The sequence below is a fragment of the Tamandua tetradactyla genome, chromosome 7 (genome assembly GCF_023851605.1).
Source record: "Tamandua tetradactyla isolate mTamTet1 chromosome 7, mTamTet1.pri, whole genome shotgun sequence".
Classification (NCBI taxonomy): Eukaryota; Metazoa; Chordata; class Mammalia; order Pilosa; family Myrmecophagidae; genus Tamandua; species Tamandua tetradactyla.
Window position 1 is genome coordinate 30,777,270 of NC_135333.1, and position 20,795 is coordinate 30,798,064.

Below are 20,795 nucleotides of genomic sequence, written 5' to 3' on the forward strand. Positions count from 1 at the left end.
GAGATGGCCGACAGGTTCCATGTTTGGTTAAATCCTCACATGGGCACTATTCTCTGGGGACTCATTTTCTGGAAGCTCAGAATTTTCCAGACTATCAATTACTGGTTTCTTTGTATCCAAGAGTGCTGTTCTCAACTTATGCCTTTCCTCTTACATTTCACTATAAGCTGCAAGGAGAAGCCAGGCTGCACTTTCCACATTTACTTTGAAGATTTCCATAGCTAGATATTCATCACTTTCAAATTCTCCTGCTCATCCAACACCAGTACTCAGGTCTTCCAAATTCTCTGCCACTTTCCTCCAGTTTGTAGTAACACATTCCTCATGTCTGTATAAAGCCTCATTATAAGTACCTTTATTTCTACCAACAGTGTCTTCAAAACATTTCGACCTCTCCTTTTATGCTTTTCACAATTTTTCCAGAATCTTCCCCTTATCCATTCAAAATATATTCCAACATGTTCGGTATTCACAAACTCAGCAATCACTTCTCTGGTACCAAAATCTATTGCAGTTTTCTAAGGCTGCCGGATGCAACGTAACAGAAATGGATTGGCTTTTACAAAGGGGATTTATTAAGTTACAAGTTACAATTCTAAGGCCATGAAAATGTCCAAATTATGATATCAACAAGAGGATACCTTCTTGGAGGAAAGGCTGCTGGCATCCAGGCTTCCTCTGTCACATCAGAAGGCACATGAAGATGTCTGCTGGACCTTCTCTTCAAAATGTCTCCGTGGGTATTTTCTTTCTCTCTTATCTTCTCTTGGCTCTGTCTTATAAAGGGCTCCAGGAAAGGACTAAGACCCACTTAGAACTGTGTGGGTCACATCTCCATGGAAACAACCTAATCAAAAGGTTGTTACTTAGAAAACTGCAATAGATTTTGGTACCAGAGAAGTGATTGCTGAGTTTGTGAATACCGAACATGTTGGAATATATTTTGAATGGATAAGGGGAAGATTCTGGAAAAATTGTGAAAAGCATAAAAGGAGAGGTCGAAATGTTTTGAAGACACTGTTGGTAGAAATAAAGGTACTTATAATGAGGCTTTATACAGACATGAGGAATGTGTTACTACAAACTGGAGGAAAGTGGCAGAGGATTTGGAAACAACCTAATCAAAAGGTTGTTACCACGATAGGTTTGCACACACAAAATTGGATTAAAGAAGCATGGCTTCTCTTGGGTATATAACAGTTCCAAACCAGCCCATAGAGGAAAAATTGAAGTCCCCAAGCAGCTCAAGAAAATTAAAAACATTCTGCTGGATGTTAGCTGTCACCTCTTTCAAATGGCTATTATTAAAAGACATTTTTAAATTTTTTGAATTGTGAAATATAATATATATACAAAAAAGCAACAAATTTTAAAGTACATTGTAACAAGTAGCTATAGAATAGATTTCAGGGTTACTGTTCTACAATTTTCAGTTTGTCCTTCTGGCTGCTCGAAGACACTGGAAACTAAAATATATATCAATATAATCATTCAGCAGTCATACTCATTTGTTAAATCTTATCTTCTCTGCTATGACTCCTCCTTCTCCTTTGATCCTTCTTCCAATCTTTACGGGTATTTGGACAATGCCCATTCTAATTTTTGCATGTTGGAAAGGGGTGTCAATAATATGGGGATAGGGGGATGGAAATAGTTGATGTTCTTGGAGAGACTGGCCCCTCTGGGCGTTAGGACTTATCTGGCCTAAGAATCCATCTGGAGATGGTAGGTTTCTGAAAAGTACTCTCAGTACATGAAACTTTTGTAGAGTCTCAGACAGAGCTGTAGGTGTTCTTTAGGGTTAGCGGGAATGGTTTGGGTTAGGGTTTGGCAAACCCTGGTAATTAGTAATATCTAGCTAATGCTTGCCTACCAGCAGCCTCTAGAGTAGCCTCTTGACTCTATTTGAACTCTCTTAGTCACTGATACTTTTTTTGTTACATTTCTTTTCCCCCTTTTGGTCAGGAAGGCATTGTCAATCCCACAGTGCCAGGGCCAGGCTCGTCCCTGGGAGTCATCTCCCACGTTGCCGGGGCAACTTTCACCTCTGGATGTCATGTCCACCGTAGGGGGAGGGTAATGATTTTACTTGCAGTGTTGGGCTTAGAGAGAGAGAGACCACATCTGAGAAACAAAAAAAGATTTTCTGGCTTCTCTGCTACAGAAATAGGCTTCACATGAGCAAGGCTCAAGATCAAGGGCTTGGCCTATTGACTTGGGAGTCACTAATATTAGAGACAGTGTCAGGGCTTTTCTGGTGGTAAAGCTTTATAGTCCCATATTTCCTGTCCCATCCCTTAAGGGGTTTTCACATGGCCATGCTTTTGCACATGCCAGTCTCTCTGCTTGGATGTTCCTCCAAAGTGTTCATAGAGTGTGGGAAAGAGCAGTCATTCTGGATCCAGGAGTTGGGGTTCAGCTTCCGCCTGGAGGTGAAGTAGCAGGGCATTTCAGACAGGGGGAATAACAGGGGCAAACGTTCCGAGGAAGGAAACAGGGGGTAGAGCTCAGGGATAAGTTTCCAAAGGTTGGATCGATAGATTTTCAGGCTTTGACGCTAATGCAGCAATCTTCATTTCCTCCTTCTGTCCCCCGGAGAATTTCTCTTCTCTCTGGGATGGGACGGAGGAAAGATGGACTGGCTTAGGGGACCAGGGGACCTAACTGGAGTAGCACATTGGAGAATTCTGGGATCCTGGTGTGCATGATGGTCCTGGGCCCGTGGGAGAAAAGGTGCCCAGGTGGATTAGATATGCTGGAACCCAGCCAGCAGGAGCAGGCGGCTCATTCCCGGTGCAGGGCCTTGGGTGCCCAGGATAGGGAGCAGTTACAGGAGCCAGGAGAAGCCCAAGGGCACAGCTTGGCAGCAGCATCAGAACGGAGGAGAGGGGGGTGGTTGGCACAGGCCTTCAGCAGCCAAACGCCCTCGCGCCATGCTCTAGGCCTCTCCATGGAGGAGCTGGAAGCTAAAATAGGACTCTATTTTGGGGGCCTGTGGTGAGTTAGAGTCACTTCCCTGTCACTTCCCTGCCAGACGGGAAAGGTTGCCTCCGTGTCTTCAAGGCCTGGCCCTCCGCCCATGCAGGGGTGGCAAGGGGTGCACACTGATGGTGGGGTGCGAGGCAGAGGGGCGCAGGCTGACACGCAGGAGAGGGTGGCAGCTGCTGAGGCGGCGGGAGGCCTGAGGCCGCATAAATTATCCCCACACTCCTCCCAGCAATCGGGTAAACCTGTAAGCCGGGAGCTGGGCTTCCCCCATTCTACAGGGGAAGAGGCTGAGGTTCAGAGAGGTCAATTCGCTTGTCCAAGGTCACTCAGCAGCAAGTGGCAGAGCCTGCACTTACTGCAGGTCTAGGCGGCGCCCGAGATTGTGCTCCTAACCACAGAGGATGCCGAGCGTCTACTGTGTGAGCCCCTGAGCCCCAGCAGGAGGCCACTGTCATCCTATTTCCCAAACGGGCCTGAGGTGAGAGAGGGTCAGGTCTGGGAGGCTCTGCCTCACTTTGGGCATCTGCATTATGAGGGGATTGCAGGCAAGTCCCTTCTCTCCGTGCCTCAGTCTTCCCATCTGTAATTTCAGGAGATGGGGTCAAATCCCAAAGGGTTGGCCCAACTCTGACACTGTGACGTGTCTCCCGGGCTTGCCTTTGAGAGCGGGGAGTGGGGCAGCCAGGATGGCAGAGGGAGTTTCCCAAGCTGCCCTTTCCCTGCCTGTGGCCTCCCCTAAACCCATTCTCCAGACTTTTATGTGCAACCTACCAAGGAAAGAGAAGGAAGGTGCGTTTCCTGAGCCTGGACTCTGGGCCCGAGGTGCTGGCGTGGGATGTGTGTGCATCATGTCATCTAGTCTGCGTGTCACCCTGTGCAAGAGGCACTGTTATTATGACGCTGTTTTTACAGATGAAGCCCGTAGTGGGGGAGGCAACTCCACCGGGAGAAGTTGCAGAGGAAGGGACACAGGCATGCGCCTCACCTCCCCCAGGCTCCCGGGCTCCAGAGCCGGGTCCTTTCTGATGCTGCCCCCATAATGTACCAAAGCCAGCCAGGCCCACCTGGGCAGCCTGATTTCTAGCCCCCAGCCCCGCAGTCCCCGGAGCCTGGCCGGCCCCTTCCATTTCTCACTGGCTCCTTTCCTGCAGAGACTGGGCCAGAAATAGCCTTGTCCATCCTCTCCACAGTTTTCCACCTTTGCCATGCGCCATGCTCAATTGCCCGTGTCCTCCCTCCTCTCACCTGTCGTCGGGAGGACGGGAGCCACTTCATCCTTCCATTTCCCTGTCATTAATACAGCGCTGCCCCCCTTTCCCCCCACCCTGCTGTGGCTCCTCTGGCAGCTTCCCTTGTCCTGCCTGTCTCATTTCTGAGCCCAGAAACCTGTCCCTCCTGTTTCTGCTCTCCTCTCTGACTTCTTTCGGTGGTCCCAGAGACCAGGAGAGGCTGAAGCTGTGAGGAAACCCAACCCGTCCTGGCTGGCACTCTGCCCACCCTGGTCTGCCAGCTTTCCATCCCTGCCAACCCACAGCCCGAAGCCAACCCACTCAGCCACCCCATGCAGCTTCCTGAATGCCGCCTCCATCACTCAGTCCTCTGCTCCAAGACCACCCATGGCTCCCCACTGCCTGCAGGAAAAGGCCCCAGACCTTCAGTCTGCCGACCTCACCTCCTCACCTGGCCCCGGCCCCCCATAGCTCCTGCCTGCTCCCATGCGCCATGCACCCCCTGCCCCAGCCTCACTCTCCTATCAGCCATGCTCAGTTCTGGCTCCGAGAAGCCAGCAGCTATCAGGCTGGGAAGCCCCAGGAAAAGCACCGGCTCCCCTGATTTGCTGGGTGACCTTCGGTAACACACATCTCCTCTCTGAGCCTCTTTGCCTATAAAATGGAGGTAATAACAGAATCTACCTCACAGGGTGATGGAGGATGTCAAATGAGAAATCAAAGGTTAAAGGGCGTTGGAACCTATAAAGTGCAGGCATTTAATTGTTATGGTCATCAGGCAAGGAATAATGAGATTAATTTCAAACTATAGCAAGAGGCTGTGTGAGTTTGCCTGATGGGCAAGGGTACAGGGTGAGATCTTAAGCCAGAATAAAGTAGCCACTTGTCTTCACCCACAGGGCCTTGAATGACAGCTCCAGGGACAGACATCCGTGTCCCCATCTCCAGTAAGGGGACAGGCCCAGGCCAGACAGCTGCTGAACCAGGATTGGTGCCTGGCCTGTTCCATTTCCCCAACACCCGTGAAGCTCAGGGAGCAGGCTCCTTTGTCACCTCGGCCTCTGGGGTTCTCCGTACCCCTGACTAGCTTAGGTTTGGTAGCTTCATGGTCCAGCCCCTGGCAAAAACCTCCTCAGGGCGGATGAGAGTCAGTCCAGTTGCTACAGGGGGGCTCCAGGCTGCCCCCCACAGTGCCCTTTCTTAGCTGCTGTGTTTGCAATGCCACTGTGGCCTCTGAATTCGTAACTTTCTCTGGTCTTTCTATGGGATACCCAACCACCACTCAGCACACCCAAGGATTCTCCTCGTGGGCACCCCTCCCTCAAGCCCGGTCCGCTTCCTCCACAGTCCACCATGGAGGGGGCTCCCTGAAATGGGTTTTCCTAAAGGCCCCTCCCCTTTTTGTTTCGATATCCACTGTCCTCCCTGTCTAGCTGGATGCAGGCACTGGATTGTGGATTTCTCTAGCCTGGAGTTAAAGTATTTTAACCCGGCACATCCAGTTGCTTCCCCATAGACATGCCAGGCCTTGGAGGGGATGAGGGCCACTGCCTCCCCAGCCATGTTGTGCCCCCTACAACCCCCCTGTAGCTCATCCCCTCTGGCGCACGTGCATCTCAGTCTCTTGCCCTCAGGGTAGCTCTTCTCCCTACCTGGTTCCGGCTTCCCTCTGCCTCCCTCTGGCTCTCCCTTAGTTTGCCTTCCTGTGCAGGTCTTCCTCTCTCCCTTTGTCTCTGTCACCCTCTCCCCTCTGTTTGTAGTGTCCCTGCCATTCCTCATGGCACTGTCACCTCTCCCTGGACCCTCATAACGCCTCTGTGGATTCACCTTGAGCAGGAAAGGGGGAGAAAGGAGGAGCTCAGAGAGGCCGGGAAAAAGTCCTGGAGGCAGGAAGGGGAGGATGGTTTGCTGAGCCTCTGCTTGGCAGGGAAGCCCCAGCAAGCACAGGGAGTGGGCACTGGCCTGCAGCCCATCAATCCAAGGGGTCCTGGGAAATGGACCAGGAGGAGGTAGCCCTGGGGATGGGCCGGGGCTCAGGTATTAAGATCTGCATGGGCCTCTGCACCAGCCCCTCTGTCTGATGTCACTAAGCCCCCTTCCCTGTGCCTCAGCCTTGCCTCCTGTACATGGGGCGCCAACTGTGGAGTCTGGGAGAGCTAACAAGGGCCTCCACTGAGCAGGGCTCTGGACTGCCTGCCCTGTGGCTCTGACACCCACAGAGGACAGGCCTGGCTACTGTCATGGGCGTGGGCAGAGAGTGGCGGAGACTTGCCCGTGGTCCTACTGGCATTTACAGCAGAGCCCAGCTCAGGGCTTTTTCCCAACAGCACCCCCAGGATTGAAGGGCTGGGGCCCAGACTTGCATCATGGCCATATCCTCAGCTCCCAGAACAGGGCCTTCCTTCCTTGCTCGTGGTGGGTGCTCAGCAAATCTTTGTTGAATGAATGCATAAATGAATGATACAGAAGCCCTCTGGAATCTGTAATGGGTGGGACTGACCATGACCCAAGCAAGTGTCCTTGTTTGCGGAGTTTCCCACTGGGGCTCGTGGAGGGACTTGACACCAGATCTGAGGCAGAGAGTGAGTGAGTGACAGGTGAGTCCTGGAGGTCGCAGGGATGGGGCAAAGATAGGCCTGGGTTCCTCCCACGTCTACCAAATGCCAGTTATGTGCTCCCATACCCTCTCTCCAAGGCTTCCTGCCATCTTCTGGGAGACAGGAATAGAATCCTAGAGTGTCAGATATGTCAGCATCCTGGAGGTTATTGGGTCTAATACCCTATTAGTTCATTTTGAAGATGGAGGAGACTGAGGCCCAGAGAAGGGAAGAGATCACCCAGAATCACCCCATGAGTCAGAACCCGTGCCTTCTCTCCACCCTCCCAGTCCTTGTGTCCTAAGAGCTAAGGAATCCATCAGGTTTTCCCTTGGCTGCCAGGAAGCTCAGAGGTCAGGGTTTTTATTCTGTTTTGTTTTTGTTTTTGATTTTTTAACATAAGCTTTTTATTTTGGAATAATTTAGGCTTCACAAAAAAAAAAGTTGCAAAGATAGTACAGAATTCCCATAAGAGATCAGTTTTTAAACTGTGCCTTATGTTGTAAGCCCATCAAAATCCTTTCCAGAAGGCACTTCACATTTATTCAGGTCCAATAATGTGATGCCTGGTCACAAAGGGGCTCTCAGATAATCCACACAACATGTGCAATGCATGAATGGCCCTATTTTACAGATGAGGAAACAGGCTCAGAGATATAAAGTTATTTGCCCAAAGTCACACAGCCAATAAGTGGCAGAGGCATCATGCAAGCTGTGGCTCTCACCCCCATGAGCTTCTCTCTCTACAAATACATGGTGCCATGTCCTGGCGTCGTCTTCAAGGGCCTAGTGGCCGCCGTTCTTCTTTACCTGCTCCCACCTTCTCAGTGGGGAGGCCCTTGAGAAGCATTGGGGTGGGGGCTCGATTTGGGAGCTCCTCCCCTTTCCAGTCCTGGGAACCCAGGTCTACACTGCCCCTATGGAAAGAGTCGGATGTGGGCTTGCCTCTTAGGAGAATCTGGCTAACATAGCCCAAAAATTCTGACAGTGTTTCAGTACTTAGCCTGAACAAACAGCTGCAAGGAAGAAAAAAAGGGGTGTTGGTGGGAAACTGCACAAAGCCGTTCATCACGGAATTATGTATCATGGAGAAAAGTTGGAATCCAGCCGTTACGCAAGAGCAGAGGAAAGTTTAGGCCAACAGATCTCATCACATGGGCAGCTCCGTGGGAGGTTTAATGCTCTGTGGTCTCTGTCTTGACATTATTGATAGTCTCATCTTTGAACTTGTGTTTTGCAGGTGAAGTCCAAGGGGACAAAGGAGCAGGTGTGCGAGCAGAAGGGGTGTCAGAAAAATGGAAAAAGCTTTATGGTTTAGTACCTTTAATAGAACATATTCCTGATTTTTAAACAAGGGACGTGCATTTTCAATGGACCTCGAAAAGTATGTAGTTGGCTCTCAGTGTAGTGGGGTGTGGGGTGGGGGGAGGCCCTGGGCTGGGAGCCGAGGGGCTGGGCTCAAGGCTACTGCCCTCTAGGCCTCAGTTTCCCCACTTGTAAAATGAAGGCTCAGACTAGATGATCTGTAAAGGTTTGCTGAGCGCTGTAATTTCAAGACATTTTGCATCACCATTAAAAATGGAAAATACTAGAATCTGTCAATATCCAGGAAAGTCAGTATCCAGAAAAAACCAGTGAGAAAATCCAGACGCAGGAAGCAGGGGTCCCCTGAGCACAGCCATGGCAGAGTCCAGCAAAGGACTGGCAAGGATAGGGAGAGACTCTGACCAGGTGGAATCGGTGGAGTTCAACACCATCTAGGGTCTTTTCTATTTGTTTTTTTTGAGTGTTTCTTCTTTTCTATTTTTCTTTAGGCTATTTAAGTTCATAAGGAAAGTAAGGTTTTCAGAAGCTAGCAGGAAGGAAACCACGGTGAACCCGCAAGAATTCTGCCCGAAGGGTGAGATTTCAGGCAGGCCTGGGTGCAAGAAGATGGGAGTTTCTCAGCACCCCTTAGCCTACACCCTCGCACTCTCTCTCCTGCCCTCCCCTTCCCCAAGCCTCGCTTTCTCCCTTCCTCTCTCCCACTGCTCACGGCTCCCCACTGGGGCTGAGACTGAAGAGTGGCAAGAGTGAGGGCAGGGCAGGGCGGGCAGGTCTGCGGGGAAGATGGAGGGGAAGGAAGGGCTTGGGGGCACCTCTAAGACCCCTTTGGCCCCTGCCACCGTGACCCCAAGCTCAGTGGTATCTGACGTTTCCGGCAAGGCGCCGCAGATGCCGAGGTCCCATGATCTTTCCTGTTTCAGTGCGCCTGGAGCCCGAGCTGGGGGAAGGAGATCAGAGGAGCTGTCTGGGAGCAGAGGCAGTGGGAGGGCTGCGAACCGGGAACAGGTGGGAGAGGGAAGGTGAGTCAGCGCAGCGCAGAGCGAGCAGGAGTTTGCAGCGAGCTGCCTGGGGCCTTGGAGCCTCCCTGCAGCTGTGCACTCGCTGGGCCTCGGCACCCTGAGCCCCCTGGGCCCGCACCGGGGCTTCCCTGGGCCCCGCTTGGGCACTCCAGAAGACTCTTGTCAGAACTCACCTTTCCTGAGCCCCACGGGTCACAGCTGCAAGTTAGCAGCGGCAAGGGCCCCTCCTGCAGCTGTGACTGCCGCAAGTGTCTGAGCAAACCGGTAATGAGGAAGCTGTCTGGGAGGGGCCTTGAAGTGCCCCCACATCACTCAGGATGGGTGGGTGCCCGACATGCACCCCTTTACCTACAGCGGGCCCTGGCTTCCTGCGGATTGTTCCAGATTGAGGATTTTGAGCCCGAGAGTAGCTGAGGCCAAGGTCCTGCTCAGCGGCTGGGGGCCCACAAACAGGGCAGGAGAGGGTGGGGTCAGCAACATCTCCCAGGACTCCCCAGGGTCCTGCAGGGCTGGATGGAAGGAAATGTCTGAGGGGTCCCTGGGGGGTGGTTAGGACCCCGGGGTGTTCTCACCCGGCAGAAGGGCACCCTAGGCCCCTCCGAGAGCAGGGGAAGCTCTGGCCGCTGAGCTTCTGTCTTGCTGAGTTACCCCCTCAGGCCCTCGGTGACTTCCAAAGGTCACAGGCACACTCTGGGAAATCTAGAGGCAGCCCTCTGGGGGGGGGGGGGGGGAGGAGGAAAGGGGCAGCCCCTCCCCCCTCAGCCTCTGGCTAGGGGAAGGTGGGAGTGAAGGGGAAGCGGGCCCCTCTGCTTCTGACAGTCCTCACCTCGGTTCAAGCCATCTCCTTGCTTTTCTGGGCCTCGGTTTTCCCCTTTGTCAAATGGGTCCATAATCCTTGTCTCAACTACGTCTTGGAATTTGCTAAGTGTTCAGTGAATTAAAGGACGTAAAAGGTGTTATGGAAATAAAAGACATTAGGATGAGTAATTCTGGGGAAGGGGAACTTGGATCCCCAGGACAGCCTCTTTCCTCCAAGAAATAGGTCTCAGGCGAACGGTTAAAAGCAAGTGGGACGCACAGTGGTTTACCCAAATGGCAGCCATGTTGCCGGTGCTGGTGATATGTGTCCATTCACAAAGCAGTGCACAGCACTTTACAGGTGAGCTTGTCTTCTGGTTCCCTGCATTTCCTGAGGTAGCTGGTGTCTCTGCATAGAAGACTCCCATGCCCTCTCCTTCCTTACACCCCGAGTTCTGGGCACACAGTTGGCATGTAAATTAGAGTTACAGCTACAGGGGACACTCCAACTCCCTGGATCTAGAATAGATTGCCACGTATGGCCACAAATTCCATGCTGGTGTGTATTCTCTTTGCAGTGTGACTTACAGGCAAGACTTGGATTGGCCACGGCAAAGGGACGTCATGCGACTTTGAGCTGGGCCTCAAGAGACCTTGCAGCTTCTGCCTTTGCCCCCCTAGGTTGTTAGCCTGAGACCCCACATCAGGATGAGGGACCCCGTGAGATGAACTGTGGCACCTGCAGCCCAGTGCCCAGGAGAAACCAGGAGAGGGTCCCCCTACCTTCCACAGGGTCATGAGAAATAATAAATCATTGTTGAAGCTACTGGGTCTCAGGGTGGCTTGTGGCCCAGCACGGGGCAAGGGAAAGAGCTTAGCCAAGGGCCCACAACGAGGCAGGGACTAAGTCTGCAGTGTGGCCAGGTTTCCCGGCTATGCACTGTAGCACCCCGCAGCCAGCTCCATCAGCAGGTGCGGGATGGGGAGTAGCAGAGCTGTAAATCAGGGGGGCTTCCCCCGCTTCCACCTGAGTTATAACGAGGTGGCTAGCACCCATGGAGGGCTCTCCCTGCTTGGCACTCTTGGGAGGCAGGTATGGCTAATTCCACTCTACAGAAGATGAGCCCGAGGCCAAGGGCTGGCAGGCACTGCGCTGACAATCACGCAGCTGCTAAGTGTTAAGGCTCTGACTTGAACCCGGGTCCTCTGGATGCCAACCCAGGGTCCTCCCTGTTGCTTCTCGGGAAGGGGAATGGAGGGTGGTAGCGCTCCCTCCGCAGGGGGAGGGGCCACATCCGCAGGGGGTCAGTCTCGCAGGAAGGGACACAGACATGCACACTCTCTCTCCAATACGTTGATCCGCCTCACTCTCTCTCTCACTCGTTCACTCTGTTTCCTTCCCACCCTCCACCTTCAACCAGCTTATCCCTACTGGACCATATACTTTATTAAAAATATATATTACAAACGTCATTGTCCGTCTGGGCTAGGGCTGGGGGCCTGGAGGAACCAAAGGCAGGGACAGCCCTTGTCCTGTCCCTCCAGGGTCCCCCTTCGCACCCAAACCCAACACCCCCCGGGGGGGGGGGGCAGGATGGCTGGCTGTGAGGGCTCAGGGGGCCAGCTGGGCAGGGGCTGGGGCTGGGCTGGACGGGTGGGGTGGCGGTGCACGGGGAGGGGCCACATCTCCTTGTCCTGCAGGTAAAAATGGCGGGTTTGGTGCCTCCATCTCTCTCCATTTATAGGTATTTACAAAAGAAAGACATGAGCAACAGGCGACAGTCATGCAAAAGAAACGCACCCCTCTTCCCCCCTCCCCCCAAACGAACCCTCTGCCCACCCACCCCCACCCCAGCGGTCCACTCGCCTTCCGCAAGGTTCTGAGAGCAACAGGGGGTGGGGGGGGAGGTCCTCAAAAGGGTCAGTGGGGAAAGGGTGGTGGCTCTGGGGGGCCCGGCGCCACATGTGGGTAAGGGCTGGGGAACCAGGCGTCCCGGCTCTGGGCCAGGCCAGGGCTCTGGGGTCAGCAGGAAGGGGCTCCCCAGTCCTGGGAGCCCCCACCTCCCTCCAGGAGGCCCACGGAGCCAGGGCCAGCGCTGTCCTGCGTGTGGGAGGGGGTGCCTCCCCACCCCACCCCCACCCCATCCCCGCCCCGGGCACAGTCGCTCGTGGGGAGCGCGGCGGGCGGGGCCGGAGGTCAGATGGCCGACTCCCTGCGGTAGGAGATGTTGTCCAGGGGCAGGGTGGCCTGCATGCGCTCCAGGTCCAGGTGGCTGCCAAACTCCAGCATGCGGATGATGCCCGCCTCCTCCTTGGAGCCCGCCTCCAGGCCCAGGCCCGCGGCCACGGCGGCGGCGGCCGCGGCCTCCTCCTCCATCTCCTCCTCCTCCTGGCTCATGAGGGCCAGCTCGTTCTCGTAGCAGAAGGCACTGGGCGGGGGCGGCGGGGCGGGCAGCACCGTGATCTTGCTCTCCTGCAGCTCCCGGGCGGAGCAGCAGGGCGTGCCGGCCACCTCGTACGTCTTGTGGAAGCGGGAGTAGTCCACCTTGTAGTGGCTCTTCTCCTCGAAGACCACGGGCTCAAAGCGGTGGCCCCACAGGATCTCGCTGGCCAGGTAGGAGCTGCGGGCCTGGGTGGTCATGGCCGTGGCCTCCACCATGCCCTCGAGGATGACCACGATCTCGAAGTCCTCCGACTCCAGCTCCTCCTTGCCCATGCCGTACAGCGGGCTGTCCTCATCGATCTCGTGGACGATGATGATGGGCGACACCAGGAAGATGCGGTCCAAGCCGATGTCATAGCCCACGTTGAGGTCCCGCTGGTCCAGCGGCAGGTACTCGCCCTCCTGGGTCATGTAGGGCTTGATGAGCTGCGCCCGCACGTGGGCCTCCACGATGTGGCTCTTGCGCAGGTTGCCCACGCGCCACATCAGGCAGAGCTTGCCGTCGCGCACCGAGATCACCGCGTGGTGGCTGAACAGCAGCGTCTGCGCCCGCTTCTTGGGCCGCGCCATCTTGGCCATGATGGTGCCGATCATGAAGGAGTCGATGACGCAGCCCACGATGGACTGGACCACCACGGCGATGACCGCCAGCGGGCACTCCTCCGTCACGCACCGGAAGCCGTAGCCGATGGTCGTCTGCGTCTCCACCGAGAACAGGAAGGCGCCCAGGAAGCCGTTCACGTGCATGATGCAGGGCTTCGGGGCCGCCGTGGCCGCCCCCCCTGCCGCGGCCACCGCCGGGCCGGCCTCCAGGTCACCGTGGAAGAAGGCGATGCACCAGAAGAGGAGGCCGAAGAAGAGCCAGGAGACCAGGAAGGCCGCCGAGAAGATCATGAGCATGTAGCGCCAGCGCGTGTCCACGCAGGTGGTGAAGATGTCCGCCATGTAGCGCTGCGACTTGTTGCTCAGGTTGGCGAAGTAGACGTTGCATTGGCCGTTCTTCTTGACGAAGCGGTTGCGGCGTTTCCGCCGGGGCACGTGGGCCTGCCCGTTGCGGCTGTGCCCGTGCATGTCCTGAGGCCGGCGTGGTCACCTGGGGAGATGCAGGGCCTGGGGAGGAGAAGCCAGACGCATGAGAGGCTGCAGAGCCAGGGGCTGCCGGGGAGGGTGCTCTCTCCCAGAGACCCAGGGAAACTGAGGCTGGGGGTGGGGGGGGCGACAGAGACACTCAGAAGAGGAGGGGCTTGGACTAGAACCTGGACTTCCTCTGCCCAAGCAGGCAGCATGTGACAGTTCAGGGTGGCTCTGGGGATGGGAAAAGTGCCCCTGGGGCTGGCCCAACTCCAGGATTGGGGTCCCCTGGACCAGGAAGCCAAGACTCTGGGGTCTTGGGCTCAGTGCCAGCCCCTCCCTGCTGCCTGCTCCAGCCCTCCCACGCCGGCTGTTCCAGGAGCTTCCTGATGCCCACTGGCCCCATTCCTACCCTTCTGCCTTGCTTGGCCTCAGCACAGGGAGCCCGGGACGCACTGGCTCCCACTTGACTTCAGCCTCTGTCCTCTTGGAGCTCTCAGAGGCTTCACAATCTCCTGCGCCACCCAGCGTGGTAGCCAGAAGCCACCTGTGGCTCTTCACATTTGAACTGAACCGAATAAAGTTTACCCTTCAGGTCCCCAGTTGCACCAGCCACATGTAAATGCTCCGGAGCTACCAGTGGCTGGTGCTGCCTTACCAGACAGTGCTGGGACCTGCCACACTTGGATCCTTCCCTCCCGTGTTGCTTTGAGCCCAAGAGCCCCAGATTCCTGTCACTTTTCCAACCTGGTCAGGAGGAGTAATGGGTGGAGAGGACAACGGTGGGGGTTGAGGCAGTGGAAGGGGAGGGACTTGGTTCCTGTGCAGGAGGCATTGCTATTCCCATGTGGCAGGTGGAAAACCACGCGCTTATGGAGGGAAAGTGACACACCCGAGGACACACAGCTGGCAAGTTAAAGATCTAAACCCAGGTGGGTCTAACTCTCCAGGTTTGCAATGTGGAGAGACAGGGAGTGGGGGAAGCAGACACACCCACCGCCCAGTTGTGTAACTTCAAGCCATTCATTGCACCACTCCCAGCATCAGTTTCCAAATCTGTAAAATGGGAATCAGAATCCCCACCTCCCAGGACCTAAAAGGCAACAGTGGGAGCTTGGTGATAGCCAGTCGCCCTCCTGCCTTCCTTCCTGCAGCCCGGGAGGGAGCGGGAGGGGGCAGGCGACAGGCATGATTCGCCTGTCAGTGTCCCCAGCTGTTTAGGCGGAGGCGGCCCCTCACCCGCCCGGCTGCGGGCTGCGGCAGGCGCACCGCGGCAGGCGCACCAGCTGTGCCCATGGAGGGTTAGACCATCCGCCCTCCCTGCCGCCTTTCCACCGGGCCCTGGGAGAGAGATGGCGCTGCCCCGGGCCCCAGCGGCTGGCAGGGTCGGGCCCGGGCCTGGGCTCCAAGTAGCATTTTGGCCCAGAATTATATAAGGCTGGAAGTTTCTATTTTCTGTCCTATTCTTCTTCCTGATCTAATTGTGCATCTGTGGCAATGTTTATACACTTCCCCGTTCAGGACAACTCAGTTGCCGCAGCAACCGGTGCGCGCCAACGCTGTAATTTAGAGATCAACAGCTTCAGAGCCTGCCTCTTCCCGGAGAATCTCCCTCTCCCGCCTGGGGGGGGAGTGAGCCCTGCCCCCACCCTCCCGCCGGGTTCTTTTCCCTTTCCCCTTTGAAGGAGCCCCACCCCGGGTCTGGGCTCAATCCTGGACCCACGTGTGACCTGGACTAGTTGCTTGACTCTCTGACCCTCAGTTTCCTCATCTGGAAGATGGGACCGGAGAGAACTGCTGTTCTGCAGACTTGACAGGTCCCATGGCTCTTGGAGGTCACGACCTTCACCAGGAGGCCACAGGAACCTCCCGTCACCTCCCCAGAGAGAGGCCCAGAGTCCTGTGAGGGGGTTGGGGCCGGGAAACCTCCTGTGGTATAAATAGTTTCAGGACTGGCTTCCTTCCCTAAAGATTTCCCGCTCTGCTCTGTCCCACTGCTCTGACGCCTCCCTTGGCACTGCAGACCGTCAGGGCCAGGGGAGCCTGAGACCACTCAGGCCACAACCCCGCCTGATGTCTGAGGCCAGCAAAGCCCAGGGGGGCCGCGGCCAGAGAAGGGACCCAGAGCAGATCTCTCGGGCCCCCTCCGGAGGGGCATATCCCTTCAGCCTCATCCTCGTCCCTCCTGGGGGTGGGGGGAGGGCTGGCGTGAGGTTTGGGGTGAGGGGAGAGACGGCACCAGTCCAGCACCCAGCCTGGCACTCCAGAGGGGCCGGGACCCCTTGTTTGCAGGTCCGTAGGAGAGGCAGGGGACAAAGAGTGACAGCCTGGGCCTTAAATGACTGAGGACACTGAGGCCCAGACAGGTTTCATTCAAGCCCAGGGGACTATGGGGGAGCCCTTGTCTAGTGGTGTGGGGGAGGGTCCTTCATGGGGCTCCCACCCTCTAGGCAGGGGCCCTGGGGCTGAGGGGGTGAGGGAGATGCCCTCCTCATGGCCATAGGGCAAGGGGGCATCCCTGGGCCTCCCCTTACCTGCACTGCCTACTGTTCCCCAGTATTGAGCTGAAATGACTGGACTTTGCTAAAGCCCCATGTCCCGGGGCCGGCCCCGAGGTTCCCCACCCCATCCTCAGCCCCACCAGTGACCCAACCTGACCCCCACCCCCGCTTCCAACCCCAACACCCACCCTCACCCCAACACTCACTTCCAACTTCAATACCCACCCTGACCCTTGTCCCTCCCCTACTCCTCCTGGACTCCAAGTCCCCACTGCCCCCCTCAGCCCCCACATCTCTTCCCCCTGGGAACCAGTTCGGCACCCTCACCTCCCACACCTCCTCGCCAGGTCACAGCAACCATTTGCTGAGTCCCTGTGGTGTGCCAGGCCCCGTGCTGGCCGCGCTGCCTGGGTCAGCGCCGGCTGGGGCTCCCGGTGCCCCCAGACACATCCTCGCGCCCAGAAATGCCTGCTGGGCTCCACCCCGGAGCACCACAAAGCTGCATGGTGCCCTGTCCCATCCCCTAGGCACACGGCACTCCCCAGCCCTGTCCCCTCCACCGCGCAGGAGCCGGTTGCAGCCCTATCCCTGAGAAGAGCCGCAGCCTGCAAGAGCCCTCCCAGCACCCAGGGACCGGCTCAGATCAATGAACGCTCCGTCGCCTTGGACTTGCTTGGCAGGAACGAGGAGTTCACCTGCCGCCCCACAGGGGTGGGAAGTACAGAGCTTGGCCCTGTGTTTTCGCGTGACAGCTGCTCGAGAGGGTCAGGTTTTCTTCTTGTTTGTCACACGGGCTTCCTCGGCCAGGTGCATGGCCAGAGGGAACCATGCAGGAGAGAAAGGGGCACAAGTGGGGGAAGAGGGAAGAGGGGTGTGAGGCAGCGACAATAATTCAGTACTGCCCTCCCCTGAACAGAAAGCTTTTACTTAAAAAAAAAAAAAAGCCCTGGTTGTTTAGGTGCCTGTATTATGCCATCTACAATTAAATTGTCCTTTTCTATGATGGTCAGAGGGATAATGGCAAGCTCAGGCAAGGTGGCTGAGGCCTGGCTTGGAGGCCTTGCTGTGTGACCTTGAACAGGAACTTCCCCTTCCTGGTCTTTGTTCATGCATCAGCCCCTGTGAGGCTCTGTCCCCGCCCAGCCTCCCTCCTGGGGCTTTTATCAGGGTTGCAGGTTTGGTGTGCTCATGCTCAGGGTTCCTCAAAGTCTGAGCGTGGGCTGCTGGCCCACGGCAAAATGAAAAGGACAGTGGAGTTGCTCTCCTTTACTCTAAGATTACATTCTCAGACTCTATTTTGGAGTTAAATGGTCTTTACTTTAGGAAATGACAGAGAGAGGAGCTGCTAGCTGCTTTTTAAGATTTAATGAACTCTCTTGGCAAAATGAAAGATTGATGATGCTTTGCCAGTGACCACTTTTTTTCTCTTTTAAGTTTACCGTGCTGTGACTGTCCACAAAATCTGGGAGCCCTACTTCATTTGACAACTAGGGAAACTGAGGCCAAGAGCAGGGTGGCTGAATGGTTTCCAGGGTGGCAGCACGGCCTCCCTGGAAACCCATGGCACTGGCCCCATCACGCTCCTGTCCCTTCCCGAGGGGTAGAGGGACCAGAGACCCTACCTGCCAGCAGGCTCCAGAGAAGGTGGGGAGGCCACCTGATGACATTATGACACTAAGTGCACCCTCCATGCTCACTCCCTTGGCACAAGAAGAGACCTTAAACTGGCAGCAGGTCCCAGTGCCCCAGGCAGGCGTCAAGGGCAGCTCTCCCTCCCTCACCCACTCCCTGCTCAGGGAAAACGGAGTATGGGGTGGAGTATGGGGCAGGAGGTGCATTTCACCAGGGCCCTGGAGGTCCGAGACTGGCCTGTGGCCTGGGGAGGAGGGAGGAAGAGTCAGAGGCCTACACTCAGGGAGCACTTCACTGGGGTCAGGCCGCCAGGCCATGGTCCATCTCATTTCACCCTGCCTGAGCCTTTGAGCTCATGGTTATGGGATTGGACAACAGAGGCCAGGGAGGTGACTGACTTGTCCAAGGTCGCCTGGCTCAGCCCTGGGTCCAACTGAACCCATCACTCCTCACTCTGGAACTGCTCTAAGGAACAAATGCTGAGCGAGTGCCAGCTCCCTGACAGGCGCCGCCTCAGCTATCTCTTGGAAGCATCTCTGCAGCCCTCTGCTTATTTAACAAGTATGTATTAAGCACCTACCACAGCAATAATCAGGGGTATTCTTTCTCTCCCCCAGCTCAGGAATTGCAGGCTGGGGGTGGGGGGAGGGATGAGCTTGGGGGTCACATGGCACAAGTGGCAGACCCAGGATTTCCGACGACCCGGGTCTGGCTGGCTGCAGCTCCCGCCCCGCCTGGCCTCCAGCCTCTGGCTCCGTTCACCTCCCACCAGGCCCTTTTCAACCCTGTGCCCCTCATGCTCCCTGCATCCCTCCCAGATGGAGTCCCCTTCCCTGGCGACCAGCCACTAGCCCCTCCCTCTGGCTGATATGAGGAGGAAATAGGGTATTGTAGGTAAAATACAAAAAAAAAAAGAAAGAAAGAGATGCTGCTGCTGCTGATGTAAGTAAGATCCCTGAGCTAGGAATCAGAAAGCGGCCCTGGCTCTAACCACCAGCGGGCTCCGGCCAGGTCACACTCTCTCCATCAGCAAATTGGGCAACAGTAATTGCTCAGTGGCTGGAGAATTGGGAAGACGTATGGAAATAAGGCACCCAGCAGGGAGCCTGGGAAAAGGTGGGGGAGGGGGGATCGGTGCACGCTTCTGAGTCTGATCAGTGCCACCCATCCCTGACCCCCAAGAGCCCATGGCCTGGAGGGAGGCTGGGGCAGGGAGGAGGAGCTTCCTCAGTGCAGGGAGGCAGGGGGCCTGGGGGGTGGGTGACTGACCTGGGGGAGTGGGAGGAATTAGCACCATGCCCCTTTCTCAGACCTGCAAGGAGCCCAGGGCCTGCCCCCTGCTCTGACTCTGGCAGGCATCTCAGGCCAGGGTGGGGAGCCCTTTCAGCTCTGACATGTGGGGCTTTGCAGGGCAGCTGAGCTGAGAGTAAAGGGGAGCTGGGGATGGACCTGACCATGGGGTAAAGGGCGGCAGAGTGTCCCCACCTGCTCACCACCCTCTACAGGTCCCCACTTTGTTCCTGGAACTCTGGGAGGTCAGCCGCCCTTTCCACCCGGAATCACAGGCACTCACTTGCCCCCTCTCAGTGCAACGGCTCTGGAATCTCCCAGCTGTACCACTTTCTGTTCGTGTGACCTTGGTCCAAGCTAACTAACCTCTTCAGTCCCTGCACTCCTCATCTTTAGGGGGAGCTGACAATGGTCCTTATTTCCTAAGACCATACTGGGGTGTAAGTGGGATGGTGTCTGGCACTTGACCAGCTCAGAGCATGTGCTTGTTAAATAGCAGCTATCACTCCCGAGGCTAACAGAAGCAGCCTCCACCCCTCCCCTTGACCCTTGATCCCTGCCCCACCCCCCTCTGAATTTCAGAAGCAGTGACCCAGAGCCCGCCCAGGTCCAGGGGCAGTGCACTCGGTGCTCCAGCCCCGGCCTGAGGGAGGGAGTGGTGAGCGCAGCAGCTTCAGAACCAGCCCTGGCTCTGATCAAATTGGGCTCAGTCCTGCCCAACTCTGTGACTTCGGGCAGATTCATTGCCTTCTCTGACCCTCAGTTTCTTCATTTGCAAAAGAAACTTCTGCAGGGTGGTTGTGAGGGTCAGATGTGGATGCTCAACAAACACTGTTCATCCCCGTACATTTCTCAGGACATTGAAATACCATGGCCTGCCACAGTCCCTGCTCCCCCAGACAACCCTAGGACAGGGGAGCTTTTCTGAGTGCTTTACGCTGATCGCTGATCGATTCCTGTAATACTCACAACAACCTCAGAGGATGGTTCATTATCATCCCTACTTTAAAAGGAAGGACAATGGGGCCCAGAGAGGTTCAGTAATTTGCCCAAGGTCACAGAGCTCCAGAGTGGTAGAGCTAGGATGGAAAGTCACAGTGTAATGTGAGTTGTCTTCTTAGGAGCTGGTGGCCAAAAGACCCTAAGGCTATCTGCTCCCATCCATCCCTGTAATGCAGGTGTACTCTGTGTACTGCTGACACCTGGCCCCTGCACTTATCAGTGGATAGACAGCCCCCTCCCAACCACCACCGCGGGGCATCCCAAATACTGTGCCCCTCTTCCCTATAGGCAGGTGAGACAACAGCAGGTCCCCAAAGGCTTCCCTTGTCCAGGACCCCCTCAGCTTCCTCCATGGTGCATGGGTTTGGCACCCCACTACCTGGCCGTGATGTCTAGGGACCCTCCCTGCCCTGTCACTTTTCCTCCTGTGTTGCTCCCTCAATTACGACTCATTGCACACTTACAGTGGGGCAGACACGGCTTTGCCCTCACAGAGCTTCTGGACCCTCTGGGGAGAGATGCTGTGCAGAGAGTGAATGTTTGCTTAGGCAGGCAGGGATAAAAGTCCCACCTGAGGTGGGAGAAGCAAGGGGCTCTAGTTCGATGGGGACCGCGGAAGGCCACTTTGAGAAAGTGACATTTAAGGCGAGACCTGAGTAATAAGTGGGAGTCAGTCGGGAGAAATGCGTGTCTGTGTGAAAGGGGGAGTGTAGAAACTTCCAGAAACAGCTTGGTGCATCGTGACGCTGCAGCAAGGCCAGGTAACTGGAGTGAGGTGAACAAGAGGGATAGTTGTCCATGATGAGGCCCTGAGGCCAGAGGGCGGTGGGAAGGGCTGTGGATTTCATCCTCAGGGCAGCGGGAGGCAGGCGGGCAGGCTGCGGGATTTTGTTTGGTTT

At 56.0% G+C, this 20,795-nt stretch overlaps 2 protein-coding genes across 4 annotated transcripts; one reads left to right on the forward strand and one right to left on the reverse strand.

The window, feature by feature from the left end:
• Nucleotides 1–644: 644 nt before the first annotated feature.
• LOC143689561 (uncharacterized) lies at nucleotides 645–10,743 on the forward strand. Of its 3 annotated transcripts, none has more exons than XM_077167842.1 (6): nucleotides 645–736; nucleotides 8,055–8,198; nucleotides 8,629–8,714; nucleotides 9,061–9,159; nucleotides 10,196–10,318; nucleotides 10,536–10,743. In XM_077167842.1, the coding sequence occupies exons 2-6, from the start codon at nucleotides 8,185–8,187 to the stop codon at nucleotides 10,538–10,540; spliced, it is 327 nt and encodes a 108-aa protein (XP_077023957.1). In that variant the 5' UTR covers nucleotides 645–736; nucleotides 8,055–8,184; the 3' UTR covers nucleotides 10,541–10,743. The 3 variants fall into 3 exon arrangements, 2 of the variants coding, with proteins under 2 accessions (XP_077023957.1, XP_077023958.1); XM_077167843.1 differs by having other exon boundaries at nucleotides 10,202–10,318; XR_013178833.1 differs by having other exon boundaries at nucleotides 656–736; nucleotides 8,055–8,081.
• A 1,377-nt stretch (nucleotides 10,744–12,120) lies between these two features.
• Nucleotides 12,121–13,472, reverse strand: KCNJ4 (potassium inwardly rectifying channel subfamily J member 4). Its single transcript, XM_077167844.1, has one exon. The coding sequence runs from the start codon at nucleotides 13,469–13,471 to the stop codon at nucleotides 12,155–12,157; it is 1,317 nt and encodes a 438-aa protein (XP_077023959.1). The 5' UTR covers nucleotide 13,472; the 3' UTR covers nucleotides 12,121–12,154.
• Nucleotides 13,473–20,795: the final 7,323 nt, after the last annotated feature.

Bases quoted from the DNA above. Each gene is read 5' to 3' on its own strand.
- LOC143689561 (XM_077167842.1), top strand. The intron at 8,715-9,060 runs GTGAGATTTCAG...TTCCTGTTTCAG, and splicing joins GCAAGAATTCTGCCCGAAGG to TGCGCCTGGAGCCCGAGCTG. The intron at 9,160-10,195 runs GTGAGTCAGCGC...CTTTCCTCCAAG, and splicing joins GAACAGGTGGGAGAGGGAAG to AAATAGGTCTCAGGCGAACG.
- KCNJ4 (XM_077167844.1), bottom strand. From the start codon at position 13,471: ATGCACGGGCACAGCCGCAACGGGCAGGCCCACGTGCCCCGGCGGAAA.